At 40.9% G+C, this 20,882-nt stretch overlaps 1 protein-coding gene across 16 annotated transcripts in view; it reads right to left on the bottom strand.

The window, feature by feature from the left end:
* slit2 (slit homolog 2 (Drosophila)) overlaps positions 1–20,882 on the bottom strand; it is an 83,233-nt gene that overhangs the window by 23,501 nt on the left and 38,850 nt on the right. For 11 of the 16 annotated variants that reach the window (XM_034857898.1, XM_034857854.1, XM_034857759.1 and 8 more), the window contains exons 5-12: positions 6,720–6,791; positions 5,693–5,764; positions 4,636–4,707; positions 4,229–4,392; positions 4,083–4,094; positions 3,618–3,756; positions 1,675–1,746; positions 1,450–1,521 (exon numbers count right to left, since the gene is read on the bottom strand). In XM_034857898.1, the coding sequence (XP_034713789.1) occupies positions 1,450–1,521; positions 1,675–1,746; positions 3,618–3,756; positions 4,083–4,094; positions 4,229–4,392; positions 4,636–4,707; positions 5,693–5,764; positions 6,720–6,791 (675 nt within the window). The remainder of the gene's footprint in view (positions 1–1,449; positions 1,522–1,674; positions 1,747–3,617; positions 3,757–4,082; positions 4,095–4,228; positions 4,393–4,635; positions 4,708–5,692; positions 5,765–6,719; positions 6,792–20,882) is intronic. The other 5 variants (XM_034857769.1, XM_034857844.1, XM_034857870.1 and 2 more) reach the window with 1 other exon arrangement.

Below are 20,882 nucleotides of genomic sequence, written 5' to 3'. Positions count from 1 at the left end.
CACACACACACACACACACACACACACACACACACACACACACACACAAAACACACGTCAACACATACAGATGCAAACATGCACTGACTGAATCAATGGCTCATTTACATCCTCTCTAACTAAACCCTGACACAAAATGACCACACACTGTAGTTTAATGTGAAAACCATACTGTATGTGGTGTGTCAGCATGAATGTGTGTGTCCCATTCTCTCTGTGATGAATGTGTAATGAGGTGGCAGAAGCTTCCATTCAGCAATTCAGCATTGATGAATTATTAACTTTGAAGAAACAAGACCTTAATATAACTCCTTCATGAAATAACTCTACATCTCTCACTCCCTCTACTGCTCTTCTCTCCATCTTCCTTCCCAAAGCTTCACACGCAAAGCAGATGGTCTGACCGGAGATTCAGGAGGAGCCAAGAGGAGGCCAACAGCACCAACAGTCATTCAGTGCATCTATAATGTCTCTGTTATAATGCAAATGTGAGGCCAAATTTAAAGATAATTCTATTCTATATATATTTTGGCATTTTGGCTGTTAGCTGTTAGAGTCCCGAATTTAGCTTTTTATAACATAACCTACCTTTAACCCAATTCACGCAGTATATTTGCCATAGTTTTACTGTTCAATGAGGGATAAGTTCAAATGTGCTCCCTTTTTTTCCACCAAATAAAGTGGTTTAGATAATTTGGCTTTGGCAAAGTCTGATTGTCTGACTTTTCTTGCACTTCTAGCTCGCTTTGTTGTTAAGATGTTATTGTGTTCCCAGATCTCAGAAATAAACTTGATGAGTACAGCGTTAACATAACAGATAGAAGTGATGGCTAAAAATGCTACAACAAAAAAACAAGTTATGATAGACAACAGCTTTTAAAGGTCCCATGACATGGTGCTCTTTGGATGCTTTTATATAGCATATATTTTATATAAAATTCAGCCTTGGTGCAGAATTACAGCCACTAGAGCCAGTCCCACAATGAACTTTCTTTAGGATGTGCCATTTCTGTGTCTGTAGCTATCGAGGGAGGGGGAGGTGGATCGTGGGGGTGTGGTCTCGACCAACTGCCACTTTGCTCGTTTGAAAGCCATGATGTCTCTCTCTTTATCATCGGCGGGCCAAATTCCCTGGGCGGGAAAAGCAGAGAAAGGGACCTTACAGACCTAACCTATAGATTGGCCCCTCTGAGATTTAATTTTCTAAAAGGCAGAGCAGGATAGCCAGGGCTCGGTTTACAACGATTTCCATTTCTAGCTACTGGGGGACCATAGGCAAGCTGGGGGATCTTATCCTGATGTTAAACAACCTAATAAAGTGACATTTTCATTCCATCGAACCTTTAAGGTAAAGATAGAGTTAGATATTCCTCATGAAATTCAAAGGGCCATAATGTGGTGTTTTGTGTACACTGCATCTTAAATACAAACATATCACACAATACTCACAGAGAGTTGAGAGAGCGCAGGCCTTGGAAGGCATCCGAGGCTAACTCTGATATCTGGTTGTTACTCAAGTCTCTGTGAAGAATAGAACCGAAGACAAAAAAACAACAGACAGAGAGTCAGTGAGGGAGAGAGAGACATAAAAAATGAAACACAGAGGACAGAAACAGAAGTTTTTTGTGAATGGTTGACAGGCTGCACAATTCAGGTATCTCCTCATCTACTCACATCCTGCGCAGCTTCTTATAAGGAGAAAAGGCTCCAGCTGGAATCACCTTGATGGCGTTCTGCTCCAGTCGTCTGGAACCAAACATACACACAGACCATTGAGGGGGGACATTTACATTTGCCTATCACAGTGCTATCTCCGCTGTATCGTTGACTGCTGCTTATTCCCTAGGGCTCTGGCTGAGGGGAACATTTCAAGATAAGGCGCTTTGATGACTGTTGCCAAAGTCTGTCACATTTCTCTGATCTTTTGCCCTCCTTAAACATGTGTACAGTCAGACGCACACAAAAACAACACACACACACACCCTTAACTATCTGGGCAGTGTTCCATTAAGTGCCCTTCTAACTCTGCATCAGTGAGGCCCAAACTAATCAAGTAAGGAGGGAGAGAGAAAGAGAGTGGGAGAGGGCAAAACACAGAGAAGCAGACCCAAATAAGCGTTCTCTAAACAGTTCACATGTTCAGTCACCGTGACAAGAAAGCCGGTGGAACATGATTTGCAAACCAACCATTTGACTGTGTTCTTCGTTTGATGTTGTCTTCCGTTCCCCACCACTCCAGTTCTTATTTTATTACTAAGACGTTTGACTGATCAAACTGGAGGATTGCATTGTATTGTAATGTATTCTGGTTTTTATGTCATTGGAGCAAGTCCAAGTCAAGTCTCAAGGGACTTGATACTCGTCCAAGTCAAGTCTACGATAGATAGATATGCGTGCAATTCATTTGAGAATGATTGACTTGAGACCGTCTCCAATTAACAGAGAAAAGTTCAAGTTAGTTCAAGTCTCAAGTCAATCGAGTCAAGTCAAGTCTCAAATCAATCGAGATACATCCAAGTTGTTTTGCAAAGCAGGGCCGAAGTAAGGTCTAAAAGCAATTGGGTCTAATCAAAGCATGTCTCAAGTCAATGCTCAAATCAACTGAGACAAATCCAAGTCATGTCAAAAAGCAATCAAAACAAGTCTAAGTCAAATCAGACTTGTTAGTCTAGTCAAAGCATGTCTCAAATCAATCAAAACAAGTCAGGATCAAGTTAACGGGTTGCCAACCAGTCGCATGGTTGGTTGTGTAAACCCCGGCTCCATCTGTCCACAGTGTCTTTGAGGAAATTGTTTTGGATGGTCAACCCACGCGCCTTGCATGGCAGCTCACTCGATTTAAAATCAACCCAGGTTTCAAATCAGACAGATTCAAATAAAGTCCCAAAGTTTTGTCAAAGCAGGCCTTGGGTCAAGTCTTAAAGTCCAAATTAATTCTCCAAAAACAAGATCTCTGAATACTTACCACTAGAATGGCACACAATAGTTGGACCTAGTGATTACAAGTGTATGGTTATGCAAAGTCTGCCTAAAGCTGGTATTTCACTTTTTTCCAGAATTTTAACAGAATTTAAGATTCGAAGCCAAGTCTTTGGAGTCAAATCTCATGTAAGTCATGTCTCAGAGCAGTCTCATCCAAATCTCATGTAAGTCAAGTCTTAGAGCAGTCTCATCCAAGTCACGTCTTGAGTCCTTGTTTTTGTAACTTAAGTCAAGTTCAAGTTTCAAGTCTACAGCTCTGCATGGTACTTGGTCACATTGAATCTGCTGGCTATGATTTCTTGATGGCCCCCTCCCCCAGATAGAGATATCATTAGTCTTGTCCTTCAAACAAATCTTTTTATTCTTCTTCCTTCATTATTTTCTTAAGCAGGGAAGAGCTGCATGACCAGGTTTTCTTATTTCACAGATATGTGGTTTTATTTGACTGCACAGAAAGAAAGAGAAGTAGTGAAACAGAAAGGTGATAAGAGGCAAAGAAGAAAAACACAGAGAAGCGTGGGGAAAGAGCAAGAGAAATATCACTGCACCGAGAGCGGAATGCAGGAGTTTGTGTGCAAAGGCGCATGCACATGCACGTAGAGTAAAGCAGGTGTGTGTTTACGTGTGTGCCTTACATCTCAGTGATGGTTTCAGGCAGGTTGGTGGGTATTTCCGTCAGTCCCTTTCCTCTGCAGTCCACGATGTTGTTACTGCAGGTGCAAGACTCTGGGCACTGTAGCACACTGCAGGAGGAAGATGATGACGACTGGTGACCTACACAGAGACAAAAGGCCAATATTATTCAAGGATAATAGTTATGCTAGGTGTTAAACTTAAAGAGTGAAGCTTGTTAAAGCACACAGAATTCAGGAAAGAACATCAAAGTGTGAACCAGCAGAACGGCAACAAAGTGTGCAGGAGAGAGAGAGGTACTGTACTTAAATGTGATAGTGACCTTGTCTATCTTCAGTATTATTTTTAGTCTTGTGCTTTTTAATATAAAAGTGCTGTACATAGAATCTCATCAGTGCACATTTCAGTAAGAACTGTACAGTGCATATGGTTAAAGCCAAGCCATGCAATGAATGATGAATACTTGCCTTCGTCCTCATCTTGAAAAGCATAAGCAACAAACAGTGACAAAAAGCAAAATAACACAAAGCAGAAGACGGGTTTGCTACTGTAAAACAGCAAGCAGATGTACGTCAGAAAATAGTCAACAAAGCAAACACTCAACTCAACCTACCTGTGCAGGCAAACTCCTTCTTCTGCACCTCAGCCACATTGTGCCCCCTCAAGTGCGGCGGAGACATGCATTGCGTGTAAAGACCCAGACGGGGGCGCTGTCGCAGCCACTCTGACAGCCAGGCCACGTGGCAGTCACACTGCAGGTTGTTGGAGTGCAGGCGACTGGGGAAGAGAGGAGGTGGGAGGGAGGAGAAGAGGGGATCGAGAGTGGCGAGAACAGGTGGGGGGAGGGAACGAAGAAATAATAGATATGAGGAATGGGGGGAGACAGATGCAGGGTGGGTGGAGGTAGGGGGAAGAGGTGCAAGTACAAATCAATCAATCCATTGTACAAACAGGCACGGATGAGAGGAAATCTTCCTGTTGGGTGGTAATGTGTACCAAATACTTGGCTGTGCTACTTACAAGGTCCTGAGCTTCGGCATGTGGTTGAAACTGGCTACGGACAGTCGGCTGATGTTGTTGTTGTTGAGGGTGCTGAGGAGAGAAAAAAGCAGAAAACACAAAATCCCATATAGATTCATTGGACTCTGTAGTGACAGGGTTGTTGTGCAAAGACACAGAGAAGTGGCTTAGTCAGCAAAGCAGGTATGGCAGTTGGACTCTGCTAAGTGTGTGATCATTGTATTTTTTCAACAGTTAAAAACATCCTGAAAACAAAGTTGTTTTTCAAACAGTCTTGATGATTATAAGATTTGTCAGTGCCTTAAAGGGTAACTACCATTTTTTCAACCTGGTCCTTATTTTCCTATTTTTTCAGTCTAAGTGACTGATTGCAAAAACAATCTTTGACATTGGTCCAGCATTGAGCAAGATCGCTGCAGTTGGCAGCGGCGAAAACAAGCTACAATGTAAGTTAATAGGGCAATTGTCTTGTATTTACCTCCACAAAAGTACTGACAGGCTCAGATTAATATTCTTAGTGTTTGACAACACTATGGAAAGGATTTCTAAGGAGACTGACCTAGCAACTTCAGAGCTGTTTCTGGTTAAACAGAAAGGTCTCAAAGAGGTTTTAAAAAGTCTAAATCTGAAGGGATCCTTTCCATAATGTTTTCAGACAGAATATTAATCTGAGCCTGTCCGTATCTTGACACTGAAATGAAAACAGGCACAACAGTGTCTTTCTAGTAGGGTAACAAAATGTACATTTTAGCAAAACACTTGACTAGTTTATGAAATAATATTATATTTTGAAAAAAACTATAAATACAGTATTGCATTATTAAGTCTATTGTGACAAAACGACACAATGAAGTCCAAAGCAATATGCCTTTGTCTCATAATACAAAAATGAATATCCGTCATTAGGAAAATCAACAAGCTTCTTAGTCAGGCTGGCACTAATGATGGTATTAACAGTGGCACTAATGATGGTATTATTAAATAACAAGAAGATGACAGCAATACCTTCATTCTTGAATATATATTAAACTGCCCTTTTTCAGGAGCAGGTACTCACAGCACTTCCAGGTCACGTAACGCTCGGAAAGCTCCATCTTCAATACAGCTGATATGGTTGTAGTCCAACTGGCTGTACACACACACACACACACACACACACACACACACACACACACACACACACACACACACACACACACACACACAGAGCTGTGTCTTACAATATATCTTCAGGTGAAATTTAGACAGCCAACTCATCAACAACCTCTCTCTTTCACCCTCACAAACACTTTCTCTTGTGCTTTGGTTCTGTCTCCTGAGTTGTTCTTTGTAGAATTCATCTCTGTATCCATTCCCCTTTCATGCTCTTTTCTATCTGATGTCTAATTTGCATGCACTGCTCTTTACCTACTTCCCCCTTCTCACTCTCCCCTCTCTCTCTCACAATCACTTTACTGAAACAATTTAATTAAGACATAAGGACAGTAAATCATGTGCTGTCATGCACATGTTAATGCACACCCACGCATGCATGCACACACGCTCACATAGTAACACACACACACACACACACAAACACACACACACACACACACACACACACAGACACACACACACTGCCCTGCCCTTTTAAAATAATTGCAAGGCATTTAAAAAGAAATGCTTTAATGTGGAAAAAAATAACAGGATGCAGCCAAACAGTTGTAAAATCCATATTTCTAGAATTACTGCTGGGCAAATAGTTTACCTGCGAAAAGACCACCAACAATTATCTTCAGTGATCATAACTATGACTGAGGCAAAACAAAGAGAGAAAACAGAAATGCCAGCGACGTGACCATAGCACACCCACACAACGTCTAACGAGCAGCGGTGCCATTCAATACAGCAAGCAGGAGGCACATGACATTTAATACAATGAAATATTGATGCACAGGCACATGGGGGCTGTGCACATTTGCAAACACATTGAAAAAGAAAGGGACAGATGTGCACACACACATACATACGCATGCACACACACGCACACACACACGCACACACGCACACACACACACACAAAGTGTTGCCAAAGTGCAACTTACAGGTTCTTGATTTCCACAGCTCCCCTGAAGGCTTTTCTTGGAACCCCCTGAATCTGATTCTCGCTGAGATCACTGGACAGAAAGAGAAAGGTGTAGAGAAGAGAGAAAGAAAAAACAAGGTGGCAGAGAGTTAAAACAAGCTGACACAGTGAATCCTGCTTTGCAGCACAAGCACTTGCAGCGTGGTGATCTTCAGAGCCAGACCTATCATCTGCAAAATCCCTCCTCCAAATAAAATCAACTGTCTCTATTCATTTATCAATGACACTAAAAACTCTCCCTCTGATACCACGTATCCACGTATCTGGAGCCAGACGCAATTCAATTGTCTGCTTTGAACATCAATTTAACTCAGGTATAAGAGGCTTAAAGAACCTGTAGGGGGCACTAGTGACCTCCTCTTCCCACAAAGTTTCCTCTTCCTCCACTCATTGCTCCCTTGCCACCTCCCCTGCCTTCTTCCTCTGCTTTTAAAGAGTGAGTGATGGATGTGTGTGTCTGTACACTGGGGTTTACAGAGATTTAATTTTCAGCCACTTTAACTAAGCTGCAGCTTGGAAAACAGCAAAAAACACAAAGATAAACACACTAAATTTACTGCAGTCAGTGACACACGTGCACGCGCACATGCGCACGCACACACACACACACACACACACAAACACACACAAACAAGGATATAAATACACTCAAACACAAACACATGTACAGGTGTGTCAAATAAACTAAATCTACTGCCTGCAGTCGACTAAAATACATGCTTTCACTGGTTGATATAGCAACTTAATTTATTGAAGGACAAATAGTCACATGAAATGAGGTGTTAAGCACGCTCGCACACACATGCAAATATTAATAAAGCAATGTAAAGAAGAGGGATTAGAATGAATAAAGCTGTTTCAAAAGATGCAGATGATGAAAAACATAATAATTTGTAATCTAGTGCTGTCAGTTAAACACTTTATTAACAGTGTTAATCCAAACCCATTTTAACGGCGTGAACTTCTTATCGCTTATCGTAATCGTAAGAATAACATTCTTTTTGGCCTAGCAAACTTTGTAGTTTTTTTCACATGCTGTTGCAACAACTAGTAATGTTAGAAAAACTACAACACCACACCGGCTCTAGCTAGACCGGAAACAACACAATAGGCAGGCACGCCACACTGGTTTGGTCTTGCGAGCCGGCCAAAGAGTAGAAATGGAAGCCAATAAGATTCTGAATTTTTTTACTTTTTAAAAGTTGTCAAATGGTTCCATTGACAAGACCAAAGTGATCTGTGTTTTGTCGTGGTGAACTAAGCTATCATCACAGCACGTCCAGTCTGAAATACCACTTGATGGCCAAGCACACAGCTGAAAGTATTATTTTCAACCTTTTATTGATAGACAGTGTTACATTGTGAGAGAGAATCAAGTTGGAATGTTAGTGTGAAATTGAAAACTACAGTAAGCTATGTGCCAATGTTGTTTTCAATAAAAAAAACATTTCCACAAAGCAAGCCGATTTATTTTTCCATGTTGGTAAGAGAATCAAAATTAGAAAAAATAATCAGACCAAAAGAAATCAAGGGACATTTAGAATCAATACAAATTAGTGATTAATTACAATAAATTTCGAGTTAACTATAACAATTAACATGATTAAGAGCAATTGAATATTGTAATCGTTTGACAGAATTAATGTTATCTCATGATCAGAGAAACATCTCAACATCACTGGAAACAGGACACTTAGACATCTTAATAGTTTCCCAGACTGCTTGACTCGGTGTGCGTGTGTCGTCCGCCGCCAGTACAGACCTGCGTTCCAGACAGACTATTTGACCTTTCACCACTGACCCTCCAGCTCTTGACCCCGACTGTGACAGCGTGACCTCCACCATGCTAATCGGCTAACAGCTAATGCCCAGCCAAATTCCTCACATTTTTGCATGTGATCATAGAATCAGAACTGCAGGTATCATCTATCTCCTATGTTTCCACCTGTTACTTCCATATCTAATACAGAAGTATAATTTGGTTTTTGTTTCCAATAATAAAGAAAATTGACAGGGAGGGTGTGTGAAAGATGGAGAACAATGAGTGGTTTAATTTTTGTTCTTTGACAAAGCAAGTCAATTTATTGCAATCAGAGGTAAAAGTCAGCACCCTTTCAGTCTCCTGTTGGACAAAGGACAGGTGTACGTTTTTTTATTGATAGCTGAGACAGCAGGGGGCAATGTAAACAAACTTTCTCTGGTAACTGTAGCTTATAAGCAAAGGGACAGATGTTTGCACTGATGAAAAAAGGACAATTGTTATGCATCTACACCCACTGATCATGACATCTGCAGCAAAAGGTTTAAGATGTTCAAACTGCTACAGCTGACTAGAAACTGGCTAAGAAGCCTGCGTGAATTACATCAGAGTGTACTTTTCCTCTTAGAAATGTGTTTATCATAGCATGTCAAGTTGCAAGATGTTCACAAACAGCCCTGCTCCTTCACCTGCTGCAACTCTAAAACCAAATAAACACTCTAAGTAATCCTTAACCCTACGCAAACACACACTGACACAGATGCACAAACAGCAGAGTATGTAACCTGCATTACGCATCCACTTCATCTTCATCTGCATCGGAAGTAGATATGCGTAAAAACTTGTTGATGTGTCATAAGAGGAGATGACAGCTTAGCAGTTTGTATGTCTATGTGACAGCACACAGTTAAGTTAACACTCTGGCCAACGTTAACGTTGAGAGAGAGTTTCCACACATATATAACATGTTCACCTGGAAACGTACAACACACTTTCACAATTATTGTAATGTATCGTAAACACCATATCAATGTAGGGGTTGGTTTACTAGCGGTGGTGTACAGCAATGGTTGAGCGGGTTCCAGGAGGACTCCAGCAAAAAGGGAAATCATTTATTTTCACTATAATTCCATCCATAAGAAACACAATGACAGAATGTATGACTATTTTGGTCGGTTTTAGAGACATTCTGTAATAAAACATCTAAAAACAAAAATCCTATCAGGTGGGGACCCTGGGACAAAATCCAATCAAATTGGGGTCCGTGGTCTAATTTGTGTCAGTTTGGGTTTCACTGATGTCAAAAAGTCTGAGATCCACTGGTGTACAGTATGGAAGTTTGCATGCATGTGATCTACACATGTATCTTCTGATGCACTGAGATGAATGGACATTGATGTTATATGTCTGTCCTTGTGATCTACAACAAGAGAGAGACAGCACACACGTCCACACATAGTACAGTACATCCATGCATAGATGATTGGCGGGTTGGGCTAGTGTGGGGAAGTGCGGGAGGCCACTCTCAACCCCATTCATCACCACAGAGAGAGACAGAGAGGGAGACAGAGAGAGACAGACAGAGAGAGAGAGAGAGAGAGAGAGAGAGAGAGAGAGAGAGAGAAAGTGAGAGAGAAAGTGAGAGAGAGAGAAAGGGTGAATAGTTTTCCCCCTACGAGGAAATTGACTTCTTAGAGACTTAGGAGTGGATTTATTTTCTCGGTTTGTAGCCAAGGCACCTGATTCGTATCCATCTTTAGTTAAATGGTTTGGTAGATGTCCCACCCACCACTTTCCCTCTCTTTCTCCCAATATCCTTCTCTAGCTTTCTCTCCACCGACCTCTCCCATGTCATACTCTTTTCTCTCTCTCTTCCTTTTCTCTGAAATTGGTCTTGTTTTTCGACTTCCCCAAAGTTTAACCCCTCACCTTTGCCCCTGTGCCTTTACTGGGAGGTTACCTTCATTAAAAGAGGCTCCTGCTGAGCCCGGTGCGTGTGCGCAAGTGTGAATGTGTGTGCATGCACTTTTGTTTGTACGGGCCGGACGTATTAAATTCACAAAGGAACTATATCATGCTGCTAAGTTAAGAACCTTCTGAAACACACACACACACACATCCACCCACCCACACCCTTACCACCCGACCACCAACCCACACACACACACACACACACACACACACACACACACACACACACACACACAGAAACACACACATTCTCTTTCTTTCACTCTCTCCCTCTCGCTTTCTCTCTCTCAATTCAATTCCTATTGCTTTACTGGCATGAATGTCGGAAATAACATTATTGCCAAAGCATCTAGGATAGTAATGTGATTAGAAAGACATACATACAAATCAAACTAAAATACATACATTTAAGAGAAAAATATAAAATAAAACAGGAAATCAACAACAGTATCAGTCAATCAATCAATCAATCAATCAATCAATCAAATATCTTGATATTAATATTGCAGCAATATTGTAGTGTTGACTATTGGTGGTTTTACAAAAAATTTACACATGAGATATTTGATAAATAATCATCAGTAATGTGGATATAACGACTAAGTGGGTAAAGGAAAATAAAAGAACAATTACAACAGAGTAAGTTCATAACATGAAATAACGTTACTGTAATGCAGCCTTTAAAACCAAGAAAAGACAACACTTATGCCATATTACGATATCGAACATCTAAGACAATATCTAGTCTCGGATCATGATATCGATATCCTGGTATATTGCCCAGCTCTACCTGTAACCCACTCTGTGGTCACTTGTTTTAAATGTCAGCACAGCTGAACATGCACAACAGGTGTTTTCATTAAACTGTATTTATGTTTATATTGTCAAGTTCACAATCAGAAAATTGTGATTTGATTGACAACTTGCCTTGGTAAAACAGGTAAATTATTATTGTTTAGCTGTCTGATAAAAACAACAGAAAAATATGTAAATGAAAACAACTTTAATAAAAAACCCTCATTCGCAGAACAAATATGTAATCAGCTGTGACGGAGAAATGGGGCGGTGACTCTAGCAGATGTTGGCTGTTATTCACAATTTGGTTGTTTGCTGACCAAAAGAGGTAGATATTTAGGGATTTTCATATTGTGTTGGTGTTTCACTATGGAGAAAGAAAATGTCCCACCAAACAAAGGTATGAACGCTCATCGTTTGAGCTGATCCGATTGAGTCCGAATCGTGCAGACGTGGTCTTTTTCTAAATCTACTGACCTTCCTCTGTCTGTTATTCTCACCTTTGGTGGCCCAGGATGTGTGTTTGTGTGTGTGCGTGTGCATGTGTGTGTGCGTGATAGAGTCAGGTCTCCAGTGTTAAGAGCTTAGTGCTGCTTTTCTAAAGAGTCTTTTCAGAATGAGAGGGGCTTTTGACGCCCTGCGTGGCTAAGAAGACCTGGGCATGAAAGAGCAGCACTCAATTCTCACACATGCACCCCTCATCCTTCCCCTCCTCCCTGCTCTTTCTCTCTCACACTAGACACACACACACACAGACAGAGTTATACAGTTTCTGAACCTCTTTTGTACGTGCCCTAATGCCACAAGATTCTTCCCAGATCCAGCAAACTGAGAATTCACGTGGATCTATATGTGTGTGTGTGTGTGTGTGTGTGTGTGTGTGTGTGTGTGTGTGGCAGGGTATGGGCCAGAGTTGGCAGAACAGTAAACTAATCATCTTGTTAAAATCCCTTTCGGAGACCTTAATCCTATTAAGTATAAGAATGTGTGAATGGGCAAAGAGGGAGCTGGAAAGAGTCAAATTGGGAAAAAGGAAAAGAAAGTAAGGGAGAGATGGACACTGTGGGAAAATATGAGCGAAGAAGATAAGATGGATACTTCACAAGAGAGTTTTAGTAGAGGGTTGTTTAGGATGGGATGGTCATGGCGAAAGACTGAAATGAGACAGTGTTTTTGTGTGTGTGTGTGTGTGTGTGTATGTGTGTGTATGCGTTTATCCTTCAGCTAATTCAGGCAGCAATACTCTGAAGTGGACCCCCAAAGACCACACTTCTGTGAGCAATTAGGAGGAGAAAGACTCCCAAAGAAAAGAGAGGGGATGAGGGGGAGAATGGAGAAGGAGGAGAGGAGGCTTGCTGAAGACAATGCAGTGGATTACTGAACACACTGGGGCGGGAGTGGCACCTGGGAATGTGGAGGAATGGGAATGTGATGGTTTTATCCAAGAAATCTTGTGTGGCAGACTTGTAAGACTGAGTGTGCACAATATTTTAGAAAATGATAATTGTTCTTTCAAAAGACCAAGTTATTATGCAGAATCACCCATACCCTCCTACACACACACACACACACACACACGCACACACACACACACACACACACACACACACACACACACACACACACACACACACACACACACACACACACACACACACACACACACACACACACACACACACACACCCATCATCTTTCAGTCGCTCTCTTCTAAACTAATATTGACTTTGCTCATGAATGACAGATCTGCAATCATCCTCCCTCCCCCTTCTCTTCCCATCTCATTGTCTGTTTTTTTTATTCCTCATCACGCCTAACACACATACTTTAAATGCCAGGTGAGAGTGTTGCTATGGTTACTGGAGTAGGGTGGACACCTAGGGGACATTTTGACTTGGCAGAGCGGATGTCCCCATGTGTGCGTGTGCCTGTGCCTGTCTGGCTACTGGGATGGCAATCTGCCAGAGAAAGTGTGTGTGTGCGTGTGTGTGCGTGTGTGTGTGTGTGTTGCCTCCACGACGTTATAATGTTACAAGTGCTCAGTTTACAAAAGCTCTTGTGGTAACATCTGTGTTATTTTCTTCTTGCTGCTTTGATTGAGTTTTGTTTTGCAATAATTCTTCCTTTATACTCTGAAAACAGACAGGGAAGCCAAGATGACTGCTTGGTAGAAATGCTACATTCTGCCTACTGATTTCCTACCTAAATAGCTCCTGCTTTTTCCATTCAGCTATTTGTAGTGCGATCTTAACAAAGCCAGCTGTGAGCCTCTAGCCAAACTTGTAACAAATGCATCTTGTTGCTGAGGAAACGGCATACTCAACAGACATTTCTATCACATCTATCTAGAAAAATGAACTAATAAAACAAAGCTGAAAAAATTAAAGATAATTTATGATATGTATGTACATATATAGATCCACGTGAATTCTCAGTTTGCTGGATCTGGGAAGAATCTTATTGCAGCAGGGCATGTACAAAAGAGGTTCAGAAACTGTATAACTGTGTGTGTGTGTGTGTGTATGTGTATGTACATGCATGTGTGTAAAGGGATGTGTAAAACCAGACTGATTATGTTGTTTTCCATCCCAGTAACAGATTAGTCAGCGCTCTGAGACCATGACATCATCAGAAATGTTTACATGTGTAATTATAGCCAGTGAGGAATACATCTGTTGAACGCACGCACGCACGCACGTACAGTAGAGAAACGGACAGTGGTTTGCAGTAACTGCTGAGAAGCACTTTTTAATGGTGACATGGTTCACTCTAAACATCTGAGGCTGATATTAAGATTTAAAGATGCCTCATTAGAACAGCTTATGATACTGTTCACCTGTCCTCTCCTACTCACATGTTAGAAAATACTGCTCTTCTTACTGCAATTACATTTGCAAGTGAAGCATGTAATTGAATGAAGCATTGTAGGAAACATTTCTATTTCACACATACACACTGTTGCTGGCTCTGCCAATTGTGTGTTAAAAATACTGATTCTCTTGTAGCTTGAAGTGACACACACGAGTTGCATGAACTAGGTAGAGATGGTCCAACACCATACACGGACCAGTGTGTCATTTATTTTATTATATTTTAACAACTGTATACTACTAACCTAATGTATGGATGTGATATGATTTCTATGTTTTTTGTCAGTCTTGCTCAGGTTAAACTCTTTGTTAACCATGAACAGCCACAGAACTTTCTTTTATTATCCAGTTTGACAGTCAGTTATAACGGAAAAAGAACATAAACTGCTTTAATGTAGATTTTCTTTAGGGCTTTACTACGTGGTTGCAGATCAGTGAATAAACTCCAGTACTTCCTGATACCGATACCAGCGTTTTAGGCAGTATAGGCAAACAATACCGATATTGGTATCAATATCGGAATATCTCTATGCAGACCTGCTCAGTATAAAATTGGCCATTAAGGTGGTTGTGGTGATAATGAAGCATACCCCTTCATTGTGAGACTAAAACCCAAGAAGGAATAAGAGTAACAGTGTGTATCATATCTACGTATATTTGAGTGAACAAAAGCATGAAGATCAGCAACTTCTGCTAGCAGTGTTTTAAATTGCAAGATAAGTATTACATATCTTTTTTTTCTTTTCTTTTTTGGGGTCATTTTGGGCCTTCATTTATAGGACAGTTGAAGACATGAAATGGGAGGGTTGTGGATGACATGCAGCAATGAGGCCACAGGTTGGAGTTAAACCTGAACCTCTATATATGGGCGCTTGCTTTACCAGGTGAGGTACCCACACGGCCTGGATTATATATCTAAACCTTACTTTTACAGTAGATTGTCTAAACTAGCAATTAAGACAACACAGGACTAAAAGGGTTTCCCTAATACTTTTTGTGTTTTTAGAAATATTTTCTTAGCAAATTTCGTACAAAAGTGTTGTTTGCATGATCTTTATTTGTCATTGTTGCATAAATCCTCGCTCACACAGTTGCTAACAAGCACCTATTGACCAAGTAGTGCGCAATTATTGTTGTGCTAATGCTAGTGAGCGTAGCTATAGTGAATACATCAAGTAACATTTGGAGTTTAACTCCTTTTTCTATAAGCTTTTTGGCTTTATTTCAGTGCAGAGGATTCAAACAAAAGAAAGTATGACTGATTTCTTAAGATTTTATCTTTCTCAAACTCTGTAGGCATATAGCACATAGCGTTTGTATGAATGTAATCAAAGAATTTGAATGTCATATCTTAGATCTCTCTCTTCCCTGCATTGATTCCTTTTACATTTCACTTCTTTCGTTGCATTTCTCTCACTCAAACCTCTTGTCTTCAATCCTTTCCCCCCCCCTCTTTTCTTTGGCAACCTTTCCCTCTCCTCTCTCCCTTTCTCTCTCTCTCACATCATCACCACCCTCGTTTGCCCTGCTCCCCGTGTAATGAGTCTAATCCATCAGCCAGACAGTATTAATCGTATTCCGATAGCAGTGTGTTCACTTGCTGCTGTCTCCGTCTCTACGAGTCAATAACGCCAGCTCTAATACCTACACACTGCTTGTGACAGCTAGACAGTGTAATAATAATAATAATACATTTTATATTACGCAAATCCCAAAGTGCTACATGATAAAACAGGTAAGTGCTAAAAAATAAAAACACATGGGGAGCATGAAAAAGAAATAAAAAATAAGCAAAAACAATAAGGAAAAGGGCAATGGTTCAATCAAAAGCTCTCCTAGAAAGGTGGGTTTTAAGGCCACGTTTAAAAGTATCCACAGTGTATGTGTTTGTCTCTGTGTGTGAATTTTAAAACCAGCTCAGCACTATGACCAAATTTATTGCAGTCTTTGCCTGGAAGAGTGTCCAAAACACACACAAGATGTAGACATAGACACACACACCACAGCTAAAATGACCACCGCTGGCCATGTTGCCAGACCACTCAGTTACCACAAACTCTTGGTCAGTGACATCATATCCTTTTCCTGTTTGCCTCTTACATTGCCATACAATAATAAATACAAAAGATAAATAGAAAGTGACAGCACATTGGTGCATGTCTGGGTCTATTTGTGCGGGTTTGTGCATCTGCATCTGTGTGTGTGTGTGTGTGTGTGTGTGTGTGTGTGTGTGTGTGTGTGTGTGTGTGTGTGTGTGTGTCAGTTTGCATATCCCTTGCCAGGTCAGAAAGTTTTTCACCCACGTCTTTGACCTGATCTGCCACAAACTCCATGACCCAATAAGCTGAAGCAGCCACCTCCCTTCTTGTCTGCCTCCTTGCCATTTAAAAGCCCCGACGTCTTACAAAAAAAAAACTCTCATTACAGGATAATGTATCAATCTGGCGCCCAATAATCCTTTGTCATTTTCAGACTTAGCTATTCCATCTGTTTTTCCCTTACAATATGCTTCATCCATCAATTGCTGCACTATTCCCCTGATCACTTAATCACTGTAGTCATTCTTTGTATTAATCAGTCAAAATGACTAGAAGTGGCGGATGAAAAAGTAAAACATGTAAGTAGAGTGAACCTTTCCTGTACTGTGCATTGTGTAATTCTGATTTGTGCTGTTGAATCAAATTAATGAAAAGCCCATCTGCTGTTTTGTGCGGACCGGTGAGGTAAACAAACAAGATGAGACAACATCAAATTAAAAAACTAAACATCTCATAGACAATTTAACAAATGGGAAATTTAGAGGTCAGTTTCTTTTCCAAAGAACAACATTTCCAGCATGATTGACAGCGTAGACAGTTTATGGTCAGGAAGAGTGTGTTTGTACATCAGGAATGAGGGTTTATGTAGTGTATCAGTGCAAAGATGCATAACATGTGTGTTTGTGTGTGTGTGTGTGTGTGTGTGTGTGTGTGTGTGTGTGTGTGTGTGTAAGTGTGTGTCAGCAGCAGAGGACTTCAGTGGCGATGACTTACTCACCCTGATGTCATTATTCACAGTTTACAAACCATGACAAGACAGGCAACACACACACACACACACGCGCACAAAAACACACACTTCTTAATTCAGCACTGTGTGCGGTTTTATCTTTCCTTCCCTGTGTTTACCCAGCAGCTTGGAGTGACATGCTGGCAAGGCTTTCTCATGCATACACACATGCATTCACACACAGACACACAGGCAGAAAGACAGACAGACAGACAGACAGACAGACAGACAGACAGACAGACAGAGAGACATATGGAGTGACTAACAGAGAGACAGACATACAGACATACATGTGTTTTTTGACAGCTCTAATTTATAAATTAAGTCAATAAGACAAGTGAACGCTAATTCCTTTAAACACCACAGTATCTTTTTAATTGCGTGCATGTTCTGTAAATCAGGCCTCTGACTGCTCCGTAGTTTGGGAAATCAGAAGGTAATGCAGCAGTTACATTGGGGATGGCTAGGAGAAGAAACCCTCCTTGACCATAAATGAATTATGAAAAGGGTTGAATGGAAAGTTCAGATGGTTCTAGATGGTTCTCTCGACAAGACTAAAGTCATTTGCATGTGCTGTCGATGTGAATTGAGCTACCACCAGGTACAGTGACCGCCGGCTGGTCACGGGAAAGTTAACTTAAGCGTTCTTTGCAGTTAAATTTAGCTACTACTACTGGGACATGACACGGGTTTCCTGGGTGAAAGTCTTGTGTTTTTCCTGGGACATGAACTCCGCTCCCCCGCTTGACAGCCTGCTCAAATACCACTTGCTGACCAAGCATACGGCTGATGCAAAGTACCCTCCTCCCCCTCGCCAAAGGCAGGATGCACTGGAGAGTTTGCAACGAAGACGCCTGGACAACTCTATAAGCAACAAACTTTGAACAGTAAAAGCTAAATGGGTGGCCACAGCTTGCAGGCTGATTAACATTGTAGAGGGCAAGGGTCTGCTTGAAATAAATTGCATTGAATCCAACGATTGCATGTATGCATGGCCTGTTTTGTGTTGAGCTGCTTGAAACTGGATGTTTAGTTAACCTTTATAAGTGTTAGGTGGGACTGTACTGTACATTATGTTAGTGTTACCATGTTATGTTATATTCAAGTCAATAAACACACTACATACCAGTTATGGGCATTTTTGTTTTTGACACAACTTTCTGAGGGAATGGAGGCATGCAACAGTGAGTGGTTATTCCTGTGTCAGTGTTCATTTGTGTGTGTGTGTGTGGGACTGTGTATGTTAGAGACAGAAAGTGTTTCCTCCCCTGAGGCCTCTCACTTGAACTCAGTGTGATAATGAACCTCTTGTCAATCGTCTGCTCAGAGCTGTTTAGTCAGTTAGCCGCTTGGCACTTGGAGGGTGATGAGGCTGCGTCAGTTTACAGTATCTGACCCAACACCTGCACAATGCTTTTAGACCAGAGAGAGAGAATGAGAGAGAGAGAGAGAGAGAGAAAGAGAGATCAGGGGGGATGAGAGTAAGATGGAGGGGATGGGGCCAAAGGCAAGGACAAAAAGATGTAAGAACAACATTTGTGGCCATCAAAAAGAAATCCAAGTACTATTCAGATAAAAAAATAACAAATTGGCAGAAAGGCATAGTTTCTGCTTTCCTTTTATCACTACTCCACCTCCTCCTCCCTCTCTTTTGCTCCAAATCTATTCAAGATGTCTTTAGCCACCCCCCCCCACCTCCCCAACCCTTCTGTTTGCCAGCTCCTGGCAATCACAGGCTAGCTGAAATATTCCTCTTCAAATAGTTTCTCTCCGTCAATGTTGTCTTTCTTTCTTTCACCACCGCAGAGGCTCGGGTCACACACACTTGTCACTCTGGACCAGCTGTCCTGCACCATCTGTCCACTGTCTGCTCTGCACACACACACACACATACACGAAACACTGGCGCTAAAATGTGGCACTTACTGGCAAAGACACCATGCCCTTAGAACAATTTATGTGTATTGGGCTGTGTCAAAATAAATACAATATCTGACAATGATAGCAAAAAGACAAAGAGCAAGAGGGTTAGAGACGAAAGAGAGGGGAAGAAAAAAAAGGATAGCAAACACTCTCAAACAAAAGCTGAAATTCATTTCCACATGGCCAACCATGAATATGAGAAGTCATGCATATTGTGGACTACTTGTACGCTTTCTTGATTGGTTGTTGGGGCTTTTTGTGTGTTTGCGTTGCATTTTACTTAAACCCCATATCATATGTGTTGAAGTGAGCAAACTCACTAATGTCTATTCTGCATTCCTGTGAGCAGCGGGTTGGAAAGACGGGCCATGAAAGCAAACAGCGTTGGCCATCAAAGGAGAATTCCGGCCAATTTTATGTTAATCTTGATTGCTATAAATATGCGAGTACTTTCGATTAAAAAAAACCCGACCTGAATCGGTGCAGGCAACACTGAGTAGCTGCAGCTACACGTACAAGCTTCCACTGAGCTAAAACGGCAGTTATTGGTGCAAGTTTTAGAGTGCCTTTTTGCCAGGACACCAGCCAGACAACACACACATGCATACATACATACATACGCAAATGCGCATGTGCACACAAACACATACATATGAGCACACATAAAAGTCAACCATTAAAAACATCAGTACTGGTGATTGATGATTTTAAAGGGACTGATTCTCAGTGATTGTATGTTTGTCAAAAGAAACCTTATTTTTTGAACATGTCACAATTTTGTGACATACGCAAAATTCATGTTCTTTTCAGGTTTTAAAACTTGAACGCTTAGACATTTAACTCTTAACCTTAACATTAACCTATTAATTGAGTTAAATCGAAAAACTCCAGATGGCAACCTTTGTCACATGTCATCGCTCTGCCATCAATACTTACTGTATTAAATGAAGAAAACTCTCCAGCCACTTATGTATATTATTCATACCGTGTTTTTTATAGTGGTACTTTACACTTCCACTCCGCATCACGGGAAGGAATTATATTGTATTATACTTTTTACTCTACTATACTTATTTATCTGACAGCTAAAGTTGAAGCCCACAAAGTTACTTAGTTTTGACATACAAAAATTTAGATTATTTAATATGATCCATTTGTATGGATTAAATTACCCAACAATATATAGGTAAAATGATCAGGTACAACAGTATAATGTTTTATTTAATTTTTTTTATTTAAAACCTAAACAACAGCCATAAGAGTAATTTACATCTTACAAGTAGCTGAAAATACTTTTACTTACTTTAATACTTATCTACGTATCTAGCTCTCGTTTTTTGTGATATTTTTCTAATGCGAATTGTTTTCCCTTTTTAAACCCGACCAGTGTGTTTGATCATACAATCCCTACCAGCCAGGGCTAATTTAGCGCGGCACGTTAAATTTCCACTGGACGAGTTCAGACATTGCAGGCGGCAGCTGAGTTCAGACCTGAGTGATGCCACTATTCCATCAACTAACCGCAGCATATCACAAGCAGTTCAATCTAAAATATGACCCACTGTGCTACAATGTCCACGATGAGGTTTATGTCCCAAATATAGAGAATATGTGCTGGTCAGAGCTCGATGAGTGACTGTAAACAGGCTACATTCCTGCAGAGGGGACATAGAGAGCAACAGTACCAACACCAACACTACAGATAGCGTTACTTAAATCACACACACACAGACACACACACACACACACACACACA

The sequence above is a fragment of the Etheostoma cragini genome, chromosome 2 (genome assembly GCF_013103735.1).
Source record: "Etheostoma cragini isolate CJK2018 chromosome 2, CSU_Ecrag_1.0, whole genome shotgun sequence".
Lineage (NCBI taxonomy): Eukaryota > Metazoa > Chordata > Actinopteri > Perciformes > Percidae > Etheostoma > Etheostoma cragini.
The sequence above is the reverse complement of the archived record's forward strand: the minus strand, read 5'-3'. Positions and strand labels throughout refer to the sequence as shown.